The sequence below is a fragment of the Doryrhamphus excisus genome, linkage group LG17 (assembly GCF_037039965.1).
Source record: "Doryrhamphus excisus strain RoL-2023G ecotype Guam linkage group LG17, RoL_Dexc_Guam_v1.1, whole genome shotgun sequence".
Classification (NCBI taxonomy): domain Eukaryota; kingdom Metazoa; phylum Chordata; class Actinopteri; order Syngnathiformes; family Syngnathidae; genus Doryrhamphus; species Doryrhamphus excisus.
In genome coordinates this window covers 191,077-208,531 of record NC_136373.1, presented here as the reverse complement: position 1 = coordinate 208,531, position 17,455 = coordinate 191,077, and the positions used below count along the sequence as shown (strand labels likewise).

At 48.9% G+C, this 17,455-nt stretch overlaps 2 protein-coding genes across 2 annotated transcripts; one reads left to right on the top strand and one right to left on the bottom strand.

Moving 5' to 3' along the window:
* Positions 1-4,192: 4,192 nt before the first annotated feature.
* Positions 4,193-9,127, top strand: gnat2 (guanine nucleotide binding protein (G protein), alpha transducing activity polypeptide 2). The gene is made up of 9 exons (XM_058083354.2): positions 4,193-4,493; positions 5,820-5,862; positions 6,124-6,265; positions 6,538-6,695; positions 6,760-6,888; positions 6,967-7,096; positions 7,181-7,334; positions 7,725-7,935; positions 8,452-9,127. Exons 1-8 carry the CDS (start codon positions 4,388-4,390, stop codon positions 7,913-7,915), a joined length of 1,053 nt encoding a protein of 350 aa, XP_057939337.2. The 5' UTR covers positions 4,193-4,387; the 3' UTR covers positions 7,916-7,935; positions 8,452-9,127.
* Positions 9,032-16,825, bottom strand: gnai3 (guanine nucleotide binding protein (G protein), alpha inhibiting activity polypeptide 3). Its single transcript, XM_058083282.2, has 9 exons — positions 16,328-16,825; positions 15,060-15,102; positions 14,586-14,727; positions 14,345-14,502; positions 13,587-13,715; positions 13,070-13,199; positions 12,358-12,511; positions 11,583-11,790; positions 9,032-10,552 (listed from the first exon to the last, which is right to left on the bottom strand). Exons 1-8 carry the CDS (start codon positions 16,443-16,445, stop codon positions 11,600-11,602), a joined length of 1,065 nt encoding a protein of 354 aa, XP_057939265.2. The 5' UTR covers positions 16,446-16,825; the 3' UTR covers positions 9,032-10,552; positions 11,583-11,599.
* Between the last annotated feature and the right edge of the window lie 630 nt (positions 16,826-17,455).

Genomic DNA, 17,455 nt, shown 5'->3' with positions numbered 1-17,455 from the left:
TCCTTCTTTCGGTCATGACCCAAAGGTCATGGTGGGAACCACATTGAGCAGTAACGTGGTCCAACGTGGTCTTCCCATCTCCTGAACAGCACTAAATAACCATCCATGTTTTCCCATGATGCACACAGACGATGAACAAGTCCTTTCTGCTCCGGTCTTCCTTTTATTCACTACGTCCTATCCCAGTAGGAGTGGTTGGGAATAACGACCAGCAACAACCTTAAATGTCAGCACACCGCCCTCTAGTGGTACACACAGGAAGTGAGCGCTGTCGTTTCCCAAAGACCCAATTGAATGAGAAATGAAGGTTTAAAACCAAATGAAACATCGTGAAGATGACTAAAAGGACTAAAAGGACTACAATGAAGAACATCTAAGACAGGAAGAGGGTAGAGCTCTAGGAGAGGAACTCTGCTGGCCAAATGGTGAAAGAATGTTCAGTGGCATTAAACGTATTGATACACTGACATATTGTATTTTGAAGATACATTAACAGGGAAGGATGTGGAGGTGCTGCACCGTGGAGGAGTGGTTAGCATGCAGGCCACGCAGGCAGGAGATGGGGAGGACCTGAGTTTGAATCTCGGCTTGGGCATCTCTGGGCGGTGGCTTGTCCCGCACGGTAATCTGTCTGTTCCTAATCCCTCTCTAGAAGTTGACCTTGGACACACGGCGTCCTCCGATGGCACACCACTCAGGCCACAATATTAGGTACACGTGCCTTTCCAACCATCTGCTTTGTAGGTGCTACTGAACATGGAACAACGCTTGCCGTCTTCCAGCCAAAGATTCTTTTGTTCCCACACGGGACCCCCCCATGGTCATCAAGGCTGTGATTTGGATGCTGATTAAGGGAAGAAGGTGCAAAGGTTGGAGTAAATGTGACAGCCTGGCGTCAGCCAGCCTCCCGATGCGTCACCAGCGAGGGTACGCCTATTTCCTTGGCCGACTTAGAGATAAACATGGCTCAAATCTCGCTGAGCTCCTCAGTGGGGGAAAGCTCACTCAAGCCCCCAAATTTGAGGAGGAGACCCTGGATGCTTTTCTGCGGACGTTCTGTAATGATGAATTGACTTCAGGGAGAGTTGCTTGTTGCCGCCACGGTTCAAATGTTTCACCGTCACACAATCGCTGTCTCCGCTTTTGCACCGTAAAACAGGAAGACAATATTATAAGCACCCGCAGAGCAAAAACCACAAGTGTTAATCTCCTGCCTCTCTGATTGAGCTCAGGCTCTCTGGATAATCTTGTCAACAGATCAGTGCCACAGAGTCACAGCGCAAAGCGGGGCTACGCCATCGCTGGCCTAATGGGATTGGTCCCGTCAGTGGATGTGTCACCATTAGCCTGTTTGGAAGCACACCGAACGCTCAGGCGGCCCACCCGCCATCCGTGACGCCGCCCTGCTCAGCACACGGATGGAGGGGACAACGTAGGGAAGCCCGAGGAAGAGTTAGGGATGGAGGGGACAACGTAGGGAAGCCCGAGGAAGAGTTAGGGATGGAGGGGACAACGTAGGGAAGCCTGAGGAAGAGTTAGGGATGGAGGGGACAACGTAGGGAAGCCCGAGGAAGAGTTAGGGATGGAGGGGACAACGTAGGGAAGCCCGAGGAAGAGTTAGGGATGGAGGGGACAACGTAGGGAAGCCCGAGGAAGAGTTAGGGATGGAGGGGACAACGTAGGGAAGCCCGAGGAAGAGTTAGGGATGGAGGGGACAACGTAGGGAAGCCCGAGGAAGAGTTAGGGATGGAGGGGACAACGTAGGGAAGCCTGAGGAAGAGTTAGGGATGGAGGGGACAACGTAGGGAAGCCCGAGGAAGAGTTAGGGATGGAGGGGACAACATAGGGAAGCCCGAGGAAAGAGTTAGGGATGGAGGGGACAATGTAGGGAAGCCTGAGGAAGAGTTAGGGATGGAGGGGACAATGTAGGGAAGCCTGAGGAAGAGTTAGGGATGGAGGGGACAACGTAGGGAAGCCTGAGGAAGAGTTAGGGATGGAGGGGACAACGTAGGGAAGCCCGAGGAAGAGTTAGGGATGGAGGGGACAACATAGGGAAGCCCGGGGAAAGAGTTAGGGATGGAGGGGACAACGTAGGGAAGCCCGGGGAAAGAGTTAGGGATGGAGGGGACAACATAGGGAAGCCCGAGGAAAGAGTTAGGGATGGAGGGGACAACGTAGGGAAGCCCGGGGAAAGAGTTAGGGATGGAGGGGACAACGTAGGGAAGCCCGGGGAAAGAGTTAGGGATGGAGGGGACAACATAGGGAAGCCCGGGGAAAGAGTTAGGGATGGAGGGGACAACGTAGGGAAGCCCGGGGAAAGAGTTAGGGATGGAGGGGACAACGTAGGGAAGCCCGGGGAAAGAGTTAGGGATGGAGGGGACAACGTAGGGAAGCCCGGGGAAAGAGTCAGGGATGGAGGGGACAACGTAGGGAAGCCCGAGGAAGAGTTAGGGATGGAGGGGACAATGTAGGGAAGCCTGAGGAAGAGTTAGGGATGGAGGGGACAACATAGGGAAGCCCGGGGAAAGAGTTAGGGATGGAGGGGACAACGTAGGGAAGCCCGGGGAAAGAGTTAGGGATGGAGGGGACAACGTAGGGAAGCCCGGGGAAAGAGTCAGGGATGGAGGGGACAACGTAGGCCAGATGTCTTGATGGAATCTTGGTTTCCTGTAAAGTACCTTGTACTTGTACACAAGTACCTTGTGTATGAACTGTGCTCTGGAAATAATGAATATAATTGTTAAGAAAGGCATCAAGTGACATTCCATAACCTTGTCCCAGGGTTCAGGGTGGAGCCTATCCCAGCTGACCTTGGGTGAGAGGTGGGGTATACCCTGGACCGGTCACCAGTCAACCATGTGAAGACACACCCACCCCCCCTTGGGTGAAAGACTAAATAAGACATTGCGGTCCACAAAGTAGCGTCGGCGCTAACCGCAACATGCCGAGCGTAAGACGGCACGCAACATGCGAGGCCACAGCACGGCCCACTGGACTCCACCGTCACCGTCATCATGTCCGCCCTGATGCGGCCCCCATCTTCGGCGAGCATCTCTCTCATGCCAGAAAAGAGATTGAAAGCCAAGACGATCGGAGCGATTACGTAACACACGTAAGTCCTGCTAACACCCGCACTCAGCAGAAGCAGGCTGCGTTTGCTCTATTTAGCAGTCCTCCAGCCCACCTGAGACTTAAACGTCTTAGCTGTAAGAAGTTTAGCAGACCTTAATGCCTCCCTCCTTGCTCGTCCATGTGACTGCTGTCAACAATCCAACGGTCAGCGAATGCAACACGCCCTGCACCGTCCCTTTAAAACACTCGCTCATATTTGACATTACAGCCAAGGCTGGCAAAGTCCTGGAAACGGTGTACTTCTTGGCAAATATGGCCCTTCACCCGCAGTTTAGGTACCCCACACCAACCCACGGTACTCGTTCCACTGAGCAACAAAACCGGACTAAAGCACATTCACGTCTCCTATTTCTTCAATTAGTTCTATTGATTAGGGAAGGACATTTGTACTGCGATGTATTATACTAATACTACCCTGCTTCCAACAAGGTACTTTATCTACCAGGTTGTATCTACTAGAAGTAGTGGCGAGTACGTCATCATAACAACGGGATTGGGCAACGATACATTCAGTGGAGGCCGCAGTCAGGAGATGGGAGACCCGGATTGGGATCCCTGTGTGGAGTTGGCATGACCCCCCCCCGTGCGGCTTTTCTCCGGGTACTCCGCCCCCCCATTCCAAAAACATGTTAGCTTCATTGGCCATTCTAAATTTTCCATAGGTATTAATGGGGGGGGGGGGGTGTTGTTTGTCTATATGTGCCCTGGGATTGGCTGGCCACCAGTCCAGGGGGGACCCCGCCTCTCCCCCAGGACAACTGGGATAGGCTCCAGCATGAGGATAAGCGTGAGAAAAAGGATGGATGGATGCGTACATTCAACTATCCACACATCCAACGTGCGGTCGGAGGTCCGCCACCTTAACGGCGGGACGTCATGCACACCAAGCGGTCCCCAGCACAGTCAGGTCCTGCGCGAGAACGAAGCTAGTGAGATGGTTCATAATCTCCCCTCTCTTGACATCATTCACATGGAGGCCCTGCTCAACTAATTGGATTGAGCAGCCAATCAGGAAGCGGCATCTCCTCGGTAAGGGGTTTAAGAGGAGGGAATTAGAGGGTGACTCTCGGCTGGGCAGAGCTGATGAATGTCAGTGATCCCTGGGAGGCTAACCAAGCCAAGCACCTCCTTCTCCTTCCGCTCGGAAATCGCCTTTGAACACAATTAATGCGTCACCTGAATTCTCTGCAGCAGTTCACAGAGCACCGGCAAAATTTCCATCCTTGAGGACCTTGAGTTTGCGGAGGAAGAAAGCATGGGAGCGGGAGCAAGTGCAGAAGACAAAAAGTCCAAGGAGTTGGAAAAGCAACTCCAAGAGGATGCTGACAAGGACTCCAAAACGGTCAAGCTCCTGCTGCTTGGTAAGTGAACGTCTGTGGGGGGGCGGCTTGTCCTGCTTGGAGATTGGAGATCATCAGATGGTCAAAGTGAATCCTGCAGGAGCTCAAGGTGGTCTTGCTGACCAGACTTTTGAGGAACATCTCCTCGGCGGAGCAGTGCAGCGGGAGTTGGGAGGAATAAGGATGGAGAAATGCCGTCCTGATGAAAAGGATCATAATCCTAATTAGGAATTAGGATGATGGCTGATTTGCTGCATGGCTACAACACATCTGCTCTCGACTGGGGGGGGTGTAAGTTTGTGGGGGATTTGCCCCTTCCATTAGTTTATTGGAAAGATGGAGATTACCTCCAGCAGGTCTCGTAGGTAACATCTGAGATCAAGAAGACACATCCAGAAACAAGTGAGAATGAATGCTAAACCAATGAAATCCTCCAATAATACAAATAATAATCAGCAGGATCAGCAGCATAGAAGACGAATGAATATAATAACATCCCATAATAAGAAGAATCATTTAGGCGTCAACTGGGGTTCTCTGACAACAAAAGTTAAAGAGCTGCAAAGACGTTTGAATTCTTAAGTAAGGATGTTGGAGCTTAAGAGATCACAGTCGCACCGCAGCAGCGAAACCACAATCCAATTACCTAACAGCTTTAGTGCAGATCCCATCGTTGGCGGACTCTGCTGATCCCTCAAAGGCCACCAAAAATTGCAGTAGTTCCGTTGGCATGATGCCAGCGGCACATCGAGTGTGAAACGTGAAGATGAGCACGCTGGATGGGTGAAGTTGCTATGCCAACGTTCAATCAATTGGTCCTCACAAGCTCCATCTGCTAAATATCTAAAGGGGTTTGCTTTAGTGGGGACCACTGCCAGAACTACGCTAAAGAACACCATGGCAGGAACCCGGGCCAACCCTAGACCGTGACCCAATGACTCCCTTTGCCAAGACTTCCATCCGTCTTGGTCACTCTGTGACACATTTCTTTATTATCGTTATTATAATTCACAATTTGGGGGTGTGGCCGCAGACCTTTCTGACTTGCGGTGATGTTTGATCTTTGTCGTACGCTGCACAGTTTCTAGATTTGCCCTTTTCATGTGTGCATTAGCTATACTAGCACTGTGGGATGGCGATACAGGGGCCTCATCATGAGGATTTTGGAAGGCAATTACGAGCCTTTTCAATATGATATTGACTATATTTGCTCATATGCGTACCGAAGGAGCCGGATAGCAAAAGGAGACCATATTTCAATCCAGGGGGGCAGAACTGCTACCCTAAAGCAAATTGGTCTGCCCTTTGTGGGGCAAACATCGGTAAACCCTGTCCTCTGTCTTGCAGGTGCTGGTGAGTCAGGGAAAAGCACCATTGTCAAGCAGATGAAGTAAGTCAACTCACCCGCACTCATGATCTCATCCACACTGTGTCGCTGTGTCTTGAAGCTGATTGGTTGGCTGGCTGAACGACCCGCCTCCCTGTCAGAGGTCAACAGTCAAACATCCCTGAGGCTCGTTAGTCCGGGAGGCACCATATCCGCTCCTAAAGAAAAACATGTAGAAATGCAGCATCTCATGCTTTCATTAACACGCATGCACCGCCATGCTTTGCCCCCCCCCCCCCCCCCCTCCCCCCATCCCACGCACAGGATTCTGCATCAGGGTGGTTACACAAAAGAGGAACAGATGGAGTTCAAAAGCATCATCTACGGCAACATCCTGCAGTCGGCTCTGGCCATCATCAGAGGCATGGAGATGCTGGGCGTGGATTTCGGCTCCCCCGCTGCACAGGTCCGCCATGACACCAAGACCAGATAGCGTTTGCTTGGTTAGGCTCACTCTTCAATTGGTATTTTGGAAACCACTTTCACGTCAGCCTGCCGCCATCCACTTTGTTAAGCTTTGTTAAGATGTTTGGGGTTCTGGAGCCTCCAACCGGAGGCGGCACGGCAGACAGGCGGAGGGAGAGCTGCCGTGCCGCCTTCACATCACATCAGCTGACTTCCTTTGATGAAGCTCCAGGGTAAAAATCCTCACGGATCTCCACATTTCTTAAACTGCAGGAGAATGCCCAGAAGCTGCAGAACCTGGCCGACTCCATCGAGGAAGGCACCATGCCCGCCGAGCTGGCCGACGTCATCCAGAAGCTGTGGAAGGACTCCGGCGTGCAGGCCGGCTACGAAAGAGCCGCCGAGTACCAGCTCAACGACTCTGCTGGCTAGTAAGTCCGTCCAGAAGGAGGTCGTGTTGGTGGAGGTGGAGACGTGACGCCATTTGTCCTTCAGTTACCTCAACGAAATGGACAGAATCTGCAAACCCGACTACTGCCCCACCGAGCAGGACGTGCTACGATCTCGAGTGAAGACCACCGGTATCATCGAAGAACAGTTCTCCTGCAAAGAGCTGCACTTCAGGTGACAGACCGGCCTTGGAAGACCACCTTCCATCGCCCGCCTCTCGCGTCAGACTCCAACGTTGTCTTTGCTGCCCAGGATGTTCGACGTGGGAGGTCAGAGGTCAGAGAGAAAGAAGTGGATCCATTGTTTCGAGGGTGTGACCTGCATCATCTTCTGCGGCGCCCTCAGCGCGTACGACATGGTGCTGGTGGAGGATGACGAAGTGGTGAGCTGGACTCCATGATCCGCAAGGAGCTGTCGAGAAAGACCTTGAAAAGAAGTTCTGCTAGGTTCTGCTCTGTCATTTCAGAACCGCATGCACGAGTCCCTGCATCTATTCAACAGCATCTGCAACCACAGATTCTTTGCGCTGACCTCCATTGTGCTGTTCCTCAACAAGAAGGATCTTTTCGAGGAGAAGATCAAGAAGGTCCACCTGAGCATCTGCTTCCCAGACTATGACGGTAACGACTAACAACGCTTTGATGCTAACGTATCCCAGGACGTTAGCGTGCATCTGGTATTGTATGAAGACCAGGTTACCATCGACTGGAGGTGCTTCTGTGGGACCTCCAACATCTTGTGGTTATGGTTGCTGCCTAGTGATCTGTAAACAAGCAAAGACGATCGGTGGCAGAAGTCGAACCCCTTGGTCGACCTGCTACCGACTGTTTCTGCCAGCATGAACATGACGCTCAAGCGCCATCCCGGCTGGTCCGCCATTATTCCCGACTGAGAGATAGACCATTGGGGTTGTGAAGGTTATGGGAGAAGAACCGGACATCTGAGCGTTAAGGTGATCATTCCATAGATGTTGCTGCAAAGTTGTGACAAGTGATGCTGATCTGCTCCAGGCCCGAACACGTACGACGACGCCAGCAACTACATCAAGTCGCAGTTTACGGAGCTGAACATGAAGAAGGGCGTGAAAGAAATCTACAGTCACCTGACCTGTGCCACGGACACAAAGAACGTTGAGATTGTGTTCAACGCCGTCACGGACATCATCATCAAGGAGAACCTTAAAGACTGTGGTCTTTTCTAAGCAGCGCCACCTCGTACCAGGTAGGTTCTTCAACCAGTGGCAAAACGCTTGGGAGAGCACGCTCGTTTCAGCCGTCTGTGCCGACATCTTGTCATGTTCTCGTGAAGCTGCTCCCATCCTCCCATCAAAGGATGTACTTGAATGCACCTCGAATGCACCTCGAATGCACCTTGAATGTTAGCATACTTTGCCATTGCGTGCTGCTCTTTTGTTATTGGGCGTGGACATCAGCTTCTATTTCAGGTGCTCCCGTGCCTCACTGGTACTTTGGTCTTTTGGCCTCGTCACCAGGAAAAGGAAATAGTTCTGAGTCTAGTTCTGATAAAACTGCTCCCAAGCGTTGTGCGCTGCTTTCTTCTACTTGAACTTTGACATTCGTCCAGTCAGGCTGGCACCGAGCAAAATGTAGAAGTGGTCTAGTTCTGATAAAAGTGCCGACCTAAAGCGTTGCTGGAGTGGCCTCGATCCGCACGTGCATCACATGGAATTTTGGTATTTTGCAAGATTGAGCATCTCCGGTCTCTTGTTTCTTGCAGAAGTCATCTCGGCCCCCCCCGCCCCCCCATATTGGCGTTTGTGTGCTGACGGCGCACCAGGGATCCACCAGGGTTTAGCGTATTCATGCCAGGCACGGCTCCATGACGGCACCTCTCCTATCACGCATCCAACCATCCACCCCCCCGCCACCAAGAGCAAGGCCAGCAGGGTGTGGACGTGCAGGTTTTACTGGTTTCAGTCCCAAATACTAGTAGCCGCGAGGATTTGAAGATGACCTCATTGTCCCCTCCGACCTTGGCCGAGCTCCGATCGGCCCAAAGAGAGTTAAGATGAATGTTTGTGTAGCATCTTTGCATTCTTGTTTTTCTTGGAGTTCCATAGTTGCTGTTGTCTTGATTGTTGCCCAGCAAATATTTCTCATGCGCTTGCAGAACATCCAGACGACGTATGATAGTGATGAGTTCAATGCACCCAACATTGGAAGGTAAAGATATACGCTCAAATATGTTAGACCATCTTTGTACATAAGAGTAGTTCATTCATGATATTGTGAATGATAATCAAATGTATATGCTTATATACACACGGTAACTAAGAGAGAAAGGGGGGCAAACAGTAGAGAGGGGTAATACTTTATTATTCAAAGGGAATGAAAATCTCCAGTTTGTCCTTTCTTATGCAACGTAGTCATGAATTAAAGCTGCATTAACCTCACGTGTCCGTCTTGTTGTTTGGGCTGGCGACTGGAATTAGCTGCAATTATATTCCACATTTGCTTTCCACGTTTCATTTGATGACTTATTTACGTATTCATGTACGTCACGTCAACAGGAAGTACACCCGCGGGACACACTTTGGACACCGCGATGTGCACGGAGTTCACCATTTTGTGTTTTTTACAGTTTTGCACGAGTCAGTGATCTGAATCATTGGATAAATAAAATATAATATGATATAAATCATGAGATAATAAAGAAGTGAGGATATAACCCGACGTATAAATCCCATTGCATCGTACCCACAGAGAAGCATGCAAATACCACATGATAAAAATCTGACATTTACAATAGAATATCACTATATATACACATATTAGTATATACTAATATATACCTATTATACCAGGTGGTGGAATCTTGAGTCTTTTAATCTGAAAAAGTGATTGGACTCACAGAAGAAATGTCCAAAATGTCCAAGAGGAACATCTCAACGATGGCCTCGCAGCAGTCGGCAACATGTCTCCATGTGTGGAACTGATGAGTTCCAGAGCTCCAGAGCCGATGTTGACGCGGTGAGCGCGGTATGTATCCAGACGGTCATGGAAGCACCCCCCCCCCCCCCCCCCCTCCCATCCAGTTGCCTAATAAAAGCTCTATTTTAGCTCATGGTCCATTGTGCATCAGACCAAAGCGGTTGCTCATCTTTCCCAGCGTATCTCGCTTCCCTCCAGACAAGACAGTCTTGTTGCACGACAGAAGCAACGCTCATGGTGGTCGGCCATCCCTAAAATAGTCCTTCCCATTTGCACCACAACCTTCCCTGCTTTGTTTGGAATGGAATATAAATGCAGAGCGGAACATGCAAATGTTCCGTGGGAAAGCTAGCTGAAGTCAGCAGGAAGTCAGGCAAGAGTAAAGTCCTCCTTAGTATGAAACTAAAAAAACTGTGGTTAGCATTAGCATTAGCATTAGTCAAAAAATATCATCATGTCCCTCCTAGGAATCCTTATGGTGCGATCCTGGTAAAAATATCAGCGTAGTCATATGAAAATGTGCTATATAAAGGTTCGATTGCCCCGCTGTGGAGTTGACTAGAATGCTATTCTAACCCTAGAACCTACGAATGATCTTTAGCAAAACCCAAATGACAGTATGTCCACCATACTGTACAGGTTATGGCGTCCATACAACACAACCGTAAAATAGAAGCAATTCATGCAGCCTCATGATGGCACTTCATAGCCGCTGACCGCAGATGCATGGGTGTCTTTACCTGCCTCAGGTGCAAAGATCTCACAGTCATGTTTTGCTAGTCAATCTCCCAAAGCAGTTAGTCCCTTGGTAAGCCCACTCCCGCTGGCCGTCTGCAGACACCGCATACCAGATACCAGCCGAGACCACCAGGAAACCACTGGGACCCCTGCAAGCCAAGCATGGAAGAGCAATCAACCAGCAGAACATCCTGGATCCACATTTTGGAAATAAGACTGAAAACAAATGTGGATGAACGGCGGAGGCCACACAGCTAGGACACCCGAGTTCGATTCCACCCTCAGCCCTCTCTGTGTGGAGTTTGCATGGCTTTTCTCCACAACTGGATCCTGCTTGTTGACGATGACGTGTCCACCATCGACCCACTTTGTTATCTTTGCGTGTCTCCTTTGTTAACATTGCAATTAGAATATTTACGGCCCTGCTTGGCCGCCTGTGCTTTTTCCAGTCTGCTTCATCTCCAACCTTCTAACAGCCAAGAGTGACATCATTAGTTTCACGTCCTGGTGTTATCCCCCCCCCCCGGTTGAGCTACTGCCATCTTGACAGCCAAGCAAGGACAAACCAAATGAGGAACGCTTTCTTTCCGAAATCCATCCCGTCCTGAACCGCCACACGTCTTTGGTTATCATTGCTGCCGACCGCAAACTACCTCACTATACAACTGGAGATGTACACGCAGTACACGCTTCTTACTGTGTAGTCTTTGCTTTATTATTTAGTATGTATACTGTGTACAGTACACCGTGTACTGTGTATTGTTGGCTTTATTATTTTGTATGTATACTGTGTACAGTACACTGTGTATTGTTTGCTTTATTATTTAATATGCATACTGTGTGCAGTACACTGTGTATTTGTTTAATTATTTAGTATGTATACTGTGTGCAGTACACTGTGTATTTGTTTTATTATTTAGTATGTATACTATGTGCAGTACACCGTGTGCTGTGTATTGTTTGTTGTATTATTTAGTATGTATACTGTGTGCAGTACACTGTGTATTTGTTTTATTATTTAGTATGTATACTGTGTGCAGTACACCGTGTGCTGTGTATTGTTTGTTGTATTATTTAGTATGTATACTGTGACAATGAAGTATTCTGTCATTGTTGGGCATCCCAGCAGTAATGATTGACATGAAGGGCCGCATAACCAGCGAGGACTGAGGAGCTGACCTTCAGGGCCGATGGCCTCAGTAGAGTCCGATATCCGTCAGGTTGATTTTGATGATGACATCTGTGACGACGTCAAACACAAATTCCACGTTCTGGGTGTCTGTGGCACACGTGAAGTGGGTGTAGATCTCCTTGCTGGCCTTCTGCTTGTTCAGGTCTTCAAAGCGGCCTTGGATGTACTGAGCTGCCTCCTCGTACAGGTTCTCACCTTTGACAGACACAACCCAAAAAGTCGTATTCTGTTAAAAAAGTCAGCGACAAAGCGGTGCTAAACAAGCGGGCGGTGTGGCCATCATTTAACAACGGAACAAATAACGGAGCGTGAAGTTCAGCTATGTTGACTGCAGCTCATCAAGCGTGGAATATCAATATCAATATGGAAGGTCAACCAGAGCAGCTCCACAGCAGTACCACCGGCCAATGGCGGCCACATGGAGAAGCCTGCACAGTGACGGACATTTCATATGCGGCTCTTTTAACGAGCCTGGCTGTGCAAGGACACTGCAAGCAGTACACTTGTAGAAATACACGGACATTGAACTGCATATTCATATTACTCTGCCAGCTGTGGCGTAGAGCCAGGTGTCAGTCATCTCCGCAATATTTGTTCCAAGAGATCCAAGAGAGGCAAACGTAGTAACGCCCCAGATGGAGGAAGTACACCCAATTGGAACTTGGCCTCCTCCTATCTTGGACAATCACCACGTCTCGGGTCTCCCGTCTCCCGTCTCTAGGATGAAAGCTGTAGAACCCGCCGCTGCGGTTTTTATCTTACCGCCGTACTCTGGGTAGCAGATTTGAAGTGGACTCTTGCCGATCTTCTCCTCAAACAGGTCCTTTTTGTTGAGGAAGAGGATGATGGAGGTGCTTGTGAACCACTTGTTGTTGCAGATGGAGTCAAACAGCTTCATGCTCTCGTGCATACGGTTCTGGGGGGGGGGTGACTACAAGTCAACTGTTTCTTAAATATCATCATGTTGTACATAGACTGACTATACCATGTTGTACATAGACTATACTATGTAGTACATAGACTATACTATGTAGTACATAGACTGTACTATGTAGTACATAGACTGTACTATGTAGTACATAGACTGTACTATGTAGTACATAGACTGTACTATGTAGTACATAGACTGTACCATGTAGTACATAGACTATACCATGTAGTACATAGACTATACCATGTTGTACATAGACTATACCATGTAGTACATAGACTATACTATGTAGTACATAGACTGTACTATGTAGTACATAGACTGTACTATGTAGTACATAGACTATACTATGTAGTACATAGACTATACTATGTAGTACATAGACTGTACTATGTAGTACATAGACTATACTATGTAGTACATAGACTATACTATGTAGTACATAGACTATACTATGTAGTACATAGACATACAAACGCATGGAAGTAGTTTTCATCTTTGGAGATATTGTGACGGGCCAACAAGGAAGAAAAGGGAACCAACCATCTCCTCATCCTCGGCCAAGACCAGATCGTAGTCATTGAGAGCCACACAGAAAATGATGGCCGTTACTTCCTCGAAGCAATGAATCCACTTCTTCCTCTCCGAGCGTTGACCCCCGACATCAAACATTCTGAACACACAGAAATCAAGCCTGGAAAGTTAGACACCAAACACGCAGCCATCCCTTGCAATGCCACGCTTGGCGTACGCACGTCGTCTACAGCAAGTATTCTTGGGCTACAATTTGGAAATGAAGGGAAATCCAAGGACGGGGTACACACGCTATACAGTACACTATACAGTTATTGTTCAGTATCCTGGACACCGATTGGCTCCCCCTCATCCAGCCGCATGTACTGTACACAGTACACAACCAACCCAACCCAAAGTATCTTTGCTCTTCTAAGTCTTCTTCATCCCTAAAAGCAGATCTGCAATCTGCCGTAAAGCAACTTCCTGCAGGTTACTTCATCCTGTTATTTTCCCACCTGTGGTCCAGTGTGCAGCTTTTACTAACTTGAAGTGGAGATCTTTGAAGGTGAAGTGAGTTTCCACGATTCCCGTGGTTTTGACACGCGTCCGCAGAACATCCTGCTGGGTCGGGATGTAGTCGGGCTGACAGAGTCTGTCAAAGTCGTTGAGATAGCTGCAGCACAGGACATACGGTTAAAAATGCAAACAAGTCATGGCGGGATGCTTTGTGTAAAATACACACACTGGTTCCAAACATCACCACAATGATTGGACAAGCTGAAGACTCCCGTAACGCTTTGTGTTACAACACGGCGTCCCGACTTAAAAGTTGTGTCACTGACTTATCTAAGCTGACACTCCAAGGAATGCTCTGCTCTGCTCTGCTCTGCATCCCCAATCCCCACAATGCATCAGTAAGTATATCTAAATGGCTCCAGGTGCTGCTTCGCTCCTGTTCTTGCTCAGGAATGCCATGAATCCAGCAGCAAGCTCACACAGCAGCCTTTCACAGACAAGACCCATCTTGCCTCCTTGGGGTAAGATCTACGCCTCTGGTGAGGGGCGACGGGATGAAAGACACGTTTAGAGCTATAGAGCAGCCAACCAGACCAGCACTGAAGAACTGGAAGTGGCTCCTTGTGCAACAGAGAAGGTTGAGATTAGCCAATAGCACAGCCAGATGCATTCATGTAACACCCAGGTTGCGGTTTGATCCCGGCCTGCACAGTACGACACGCCCACGGCGGAAGAAGGGGGAGTAGAGCTCCGCTGAAGTGGATAAAAATCAGAGTGACTTCTCACTACGCAGCAGAGTCGTTGAGCTGATACTCTCGTGAGCGATGGAAGCAGGCTTGAACGCCACCGTCGCCCCAGAGCCGCCGGATGACGCCGCTGAGGTCTGCCGACATTGAACCCTCCTCCGCTGAAGCGGCCAGCACAAAGAGTTGGCGGGCATCGTCCTGGAGGGGAACATTTTGTGTCATGCAGCGTGGTCTTATGTCTTGGCGTGGATGTTTGAAGTATCTCCGTATTGTCATCTCACCGCCCGCCGCTCGTCCCCAAACTCTATCTTTAGGCGTCCCATGGCCCGGATGATGGCCGTGATGGACTGGATGGTGTTGCTGTAGACCACCACTTTGTACTGACTGCATTCCTCCTCCGAGTAGCCATCTTCGTGAATGATTCTAGCACATAAAACAAGCTTTCAGAGGTCACATGTAGGTCAATATCCAAAACCGCAACCAATGGCTGCGCTCATGTGGGACATGCTAGCGATCTGCAGCATTTCCGACAATGCTGTCAATAGAGCTGGAATTTGAGCTCCAGTGAGCATGCGGCACGTCTAATGTGGGAAACAGGGGAGGCCATTCAGGTCTTGCCAGGCTAGGACCGGCCTTTCTTTCACATCTTGTACAAAATGGGGGCTTTCGGTGTATGACTTTCCACATAGATGAACCTTAGGGACCGCTGACCCCAGGGCTCAGAACCAACATGGCAGCAACTGTTCCACGCTTACTTCATCTGCTTGACTAGCGTGCTTTTCCCAGATTCTCCAGCACCTGCATCGGAGGGACGGGAAACAGAAGAAGTCATAAAACCTCTCTGAAACATCTTCACATCTTCATGCAATGTACACAATGTTTGCATCGCACTTTCATCAAAGCGCTGAAATGACAGCAAAAGCTGGAAAGGTAGAAATGGCCCATTTTAAGCAGCACTTTGGATTTTAAAAGATCTAAAAAGAAAAAAAGCATCTTGTCTACCAATCTTCACGACAGGAAAAAACATGTAAAAAATAAACCTAAGCCAATGCCTATGAAGATAAACTTCACGGCTTATTCTTATATATAATTCTTATATAAGGATTATTCTTATATGCCTTGGACTAAGATTAAAACTAGGTACTATCGTTCCCATTCCAAGACATGCAAAGATTTGCTGATGTCAGCTCAGTCGAATGGCGAAACGGCAAACGCCTTGGAGCGTACGGGGTCATGACATGGTCGTGTCGCTCGCGTGTTGATGGCGTTTCCTTAAATGCAAGCACTGTTGCCTACTTATCAGTAGTAAATAGTGCAGTATTTAGTCATTCCTAGTAGTAATAGTATTAGTACAGTAAATAGCATTCCATCAAAAATAAAGTCTAAAGACGATAATACAACGTAAGGGGAAATCACTCAGGCAAACAAAACTTTCCTTCGTCATGACCCCACGGTGGAAGCCAAACTTTGACGGTTTGCCAAACGATTTAGACATCACATGTGTGGCAATAGTGGGCGAAGAACCACTTCCCATGGCGGGACTTTACAGAATTTCATCAACTTCAGTCACAGGATGCATCTGGCAGACCGTTATGATTTATCACTATTATATTACTATATTATTCTGGCATTGGAGGGATGACGGGGATAAAACGTTGATAGATTTTCAATGTATACAAATTTCCCCACTGAGGGACGAATAAAGGCATATCTTAATCTTATACACATCACTAGGCAAGGTGGAACTTTGGGGGGTTGAAATCTTCATTTACTGTATTTACTGTACTGGATCAAGGTCGTGTGGCTGCTGGCATGGTTGGGTAAATGTAGAAGCGTCAGGGTCAGGGTTGGGGTCAAGGGTCAGGATTAAGGTCAAAGTCAGAGTCAGGGTCAAGGGTCAGGGTGAGCCACTGTCAGTGTTTATATTAGCAATAACTGGAATTTAAAGAATGGTTTCTAAATCTCGTCGATTTCTGACGACGGGAACAGGTGGTGCGTTCAATGACAGGTGACCGATTCTTACCGAGCAAAAGCAGCTTGACTTCCCTCAAGGACTTCTCCAGATCTTCTCGAAGGTTTTTATCGATCATCTTGCTCCTCTCCACCGCGGCTTTGTCCTCGGCGCTGATGGTGCATCCCATGGCGGCTCTCCAACTACTTTGGGTCAAATGTGGTTGGCGTTCCTCCTTAGCGGCTCAGAAGTCGCAGGAGACGAGCTGGAGCTGTGAGGAGCCCAGAAGGCGTCGGCGGTCACGTCGGTCCTCCTGAGAGCTTCAGATGTTCCGCTCCACAAGTGTCCCGAAAAGAGGCACGTGACTTGGCGGGAGTTTTCAATTGTTGGGTTGATCGGGATTTATAACTAACTATGCCGACGAGCGGGGTCAAAGGTTAACGTCAAGCTCACAGACAAACGGCTAACACGGGGCATTTCTAAAGTATCCTGCCAGTTGATCCGGACGCTTCTCGGTGAGACGGCAGGTCTGAATGCAGAAGGGGGCATGGTGACCCTCCCTCGGCATGATGGGAAATGGAGTCAAATCGACCAAACTTATGACACCTCGTTTTCACAAGACTTTATGCGGCATGAGCGCCCCCGAGTGGTTGTTTAGCACAACTGCAAAGAATTACACATGAAAATCCATTTGGTGGCCGAGTGGGTAGCATGCGGGCCACGCAGTCAGGACATGGAAGACCTGGCTTGGGATCTCATCTTGGCATCTACGTGTGGAGTTTGCATGTTCTCCCTGCGTGTGCGTGCCCCCCCCCATTCCAAAAACATGCTAGGTTAATTGGCCACTCCCAATTGTCCATAGGTATGAATGTGAGTGGGAGTGGTTGTTCGTCTATATGTGCCCTGGGATTGGCAGCTGGGATAGGCTCCAGCCCCCCACCCCAGTGAGGACCTGATGAAGATCTCCAGACCAGTGTAAAAAGATCTAGAATTGACCTGCACATCTGGACCGTGATCAGGTTTTAAGGAGAGCCAGGATGACCAAGTGGCCTGGTCACATGGCCTCCACGCCATCATGGCTTCCTCAGATGCTTTATTTCACTTTGGATCTAACGTTACCTGGTCACCTTGTCTCATGAACCGTTTGACTGGCGCATTGACTGGCCACAACATTAGGTACACCTAATCACACATCAAACA

Bases quoted from the DNA above. Each gene is read 5' to 3' on its own strand.
- gnat2 (XM_058083354.2), top strand. From the start codon at position 4,388: ATGGGAGCGGGAGCAAGTGCAGAAGACAAAAAGTCCAAGGAGTTGGAA. The intron at 6,696-6,759 runs GTAAGTCCGTCC...TTTGTCCTTCAG, and splicing joins CTCAACGACTCTGCTGGCTA to TTACCTCAACGAAATGGACA. The intron at 7,335-7,724 runs GTAACGACTAAC...GATCTGCTCCAG, and splicing joins CTGCTTCCCAGACTATGACG to GCCCGAACACGTACGACGAC.
- gnai3 (XM_058083282.2), bottom strand. From the start codon at position 16,445: ATGGGATGCACCATCAGCGCCGAGGACAAAGCCGCGGTGGAGAGGAGC. The intron at 12,512-13,069 runs GTTGGTTCCCTT...CCCCCCCCCCAG, and splicing joins TGGCCGAGGATGAGGAGATG to AACCGTATGCACGAGAGCAT. The intron at 11,791-12,357 runs GTAAGATAAAAA...TGTCTGTCAAAG, and splicing joins CTGCTACCCAGAGTACGGCG to GTGAGAACCTGTACGAGGAG.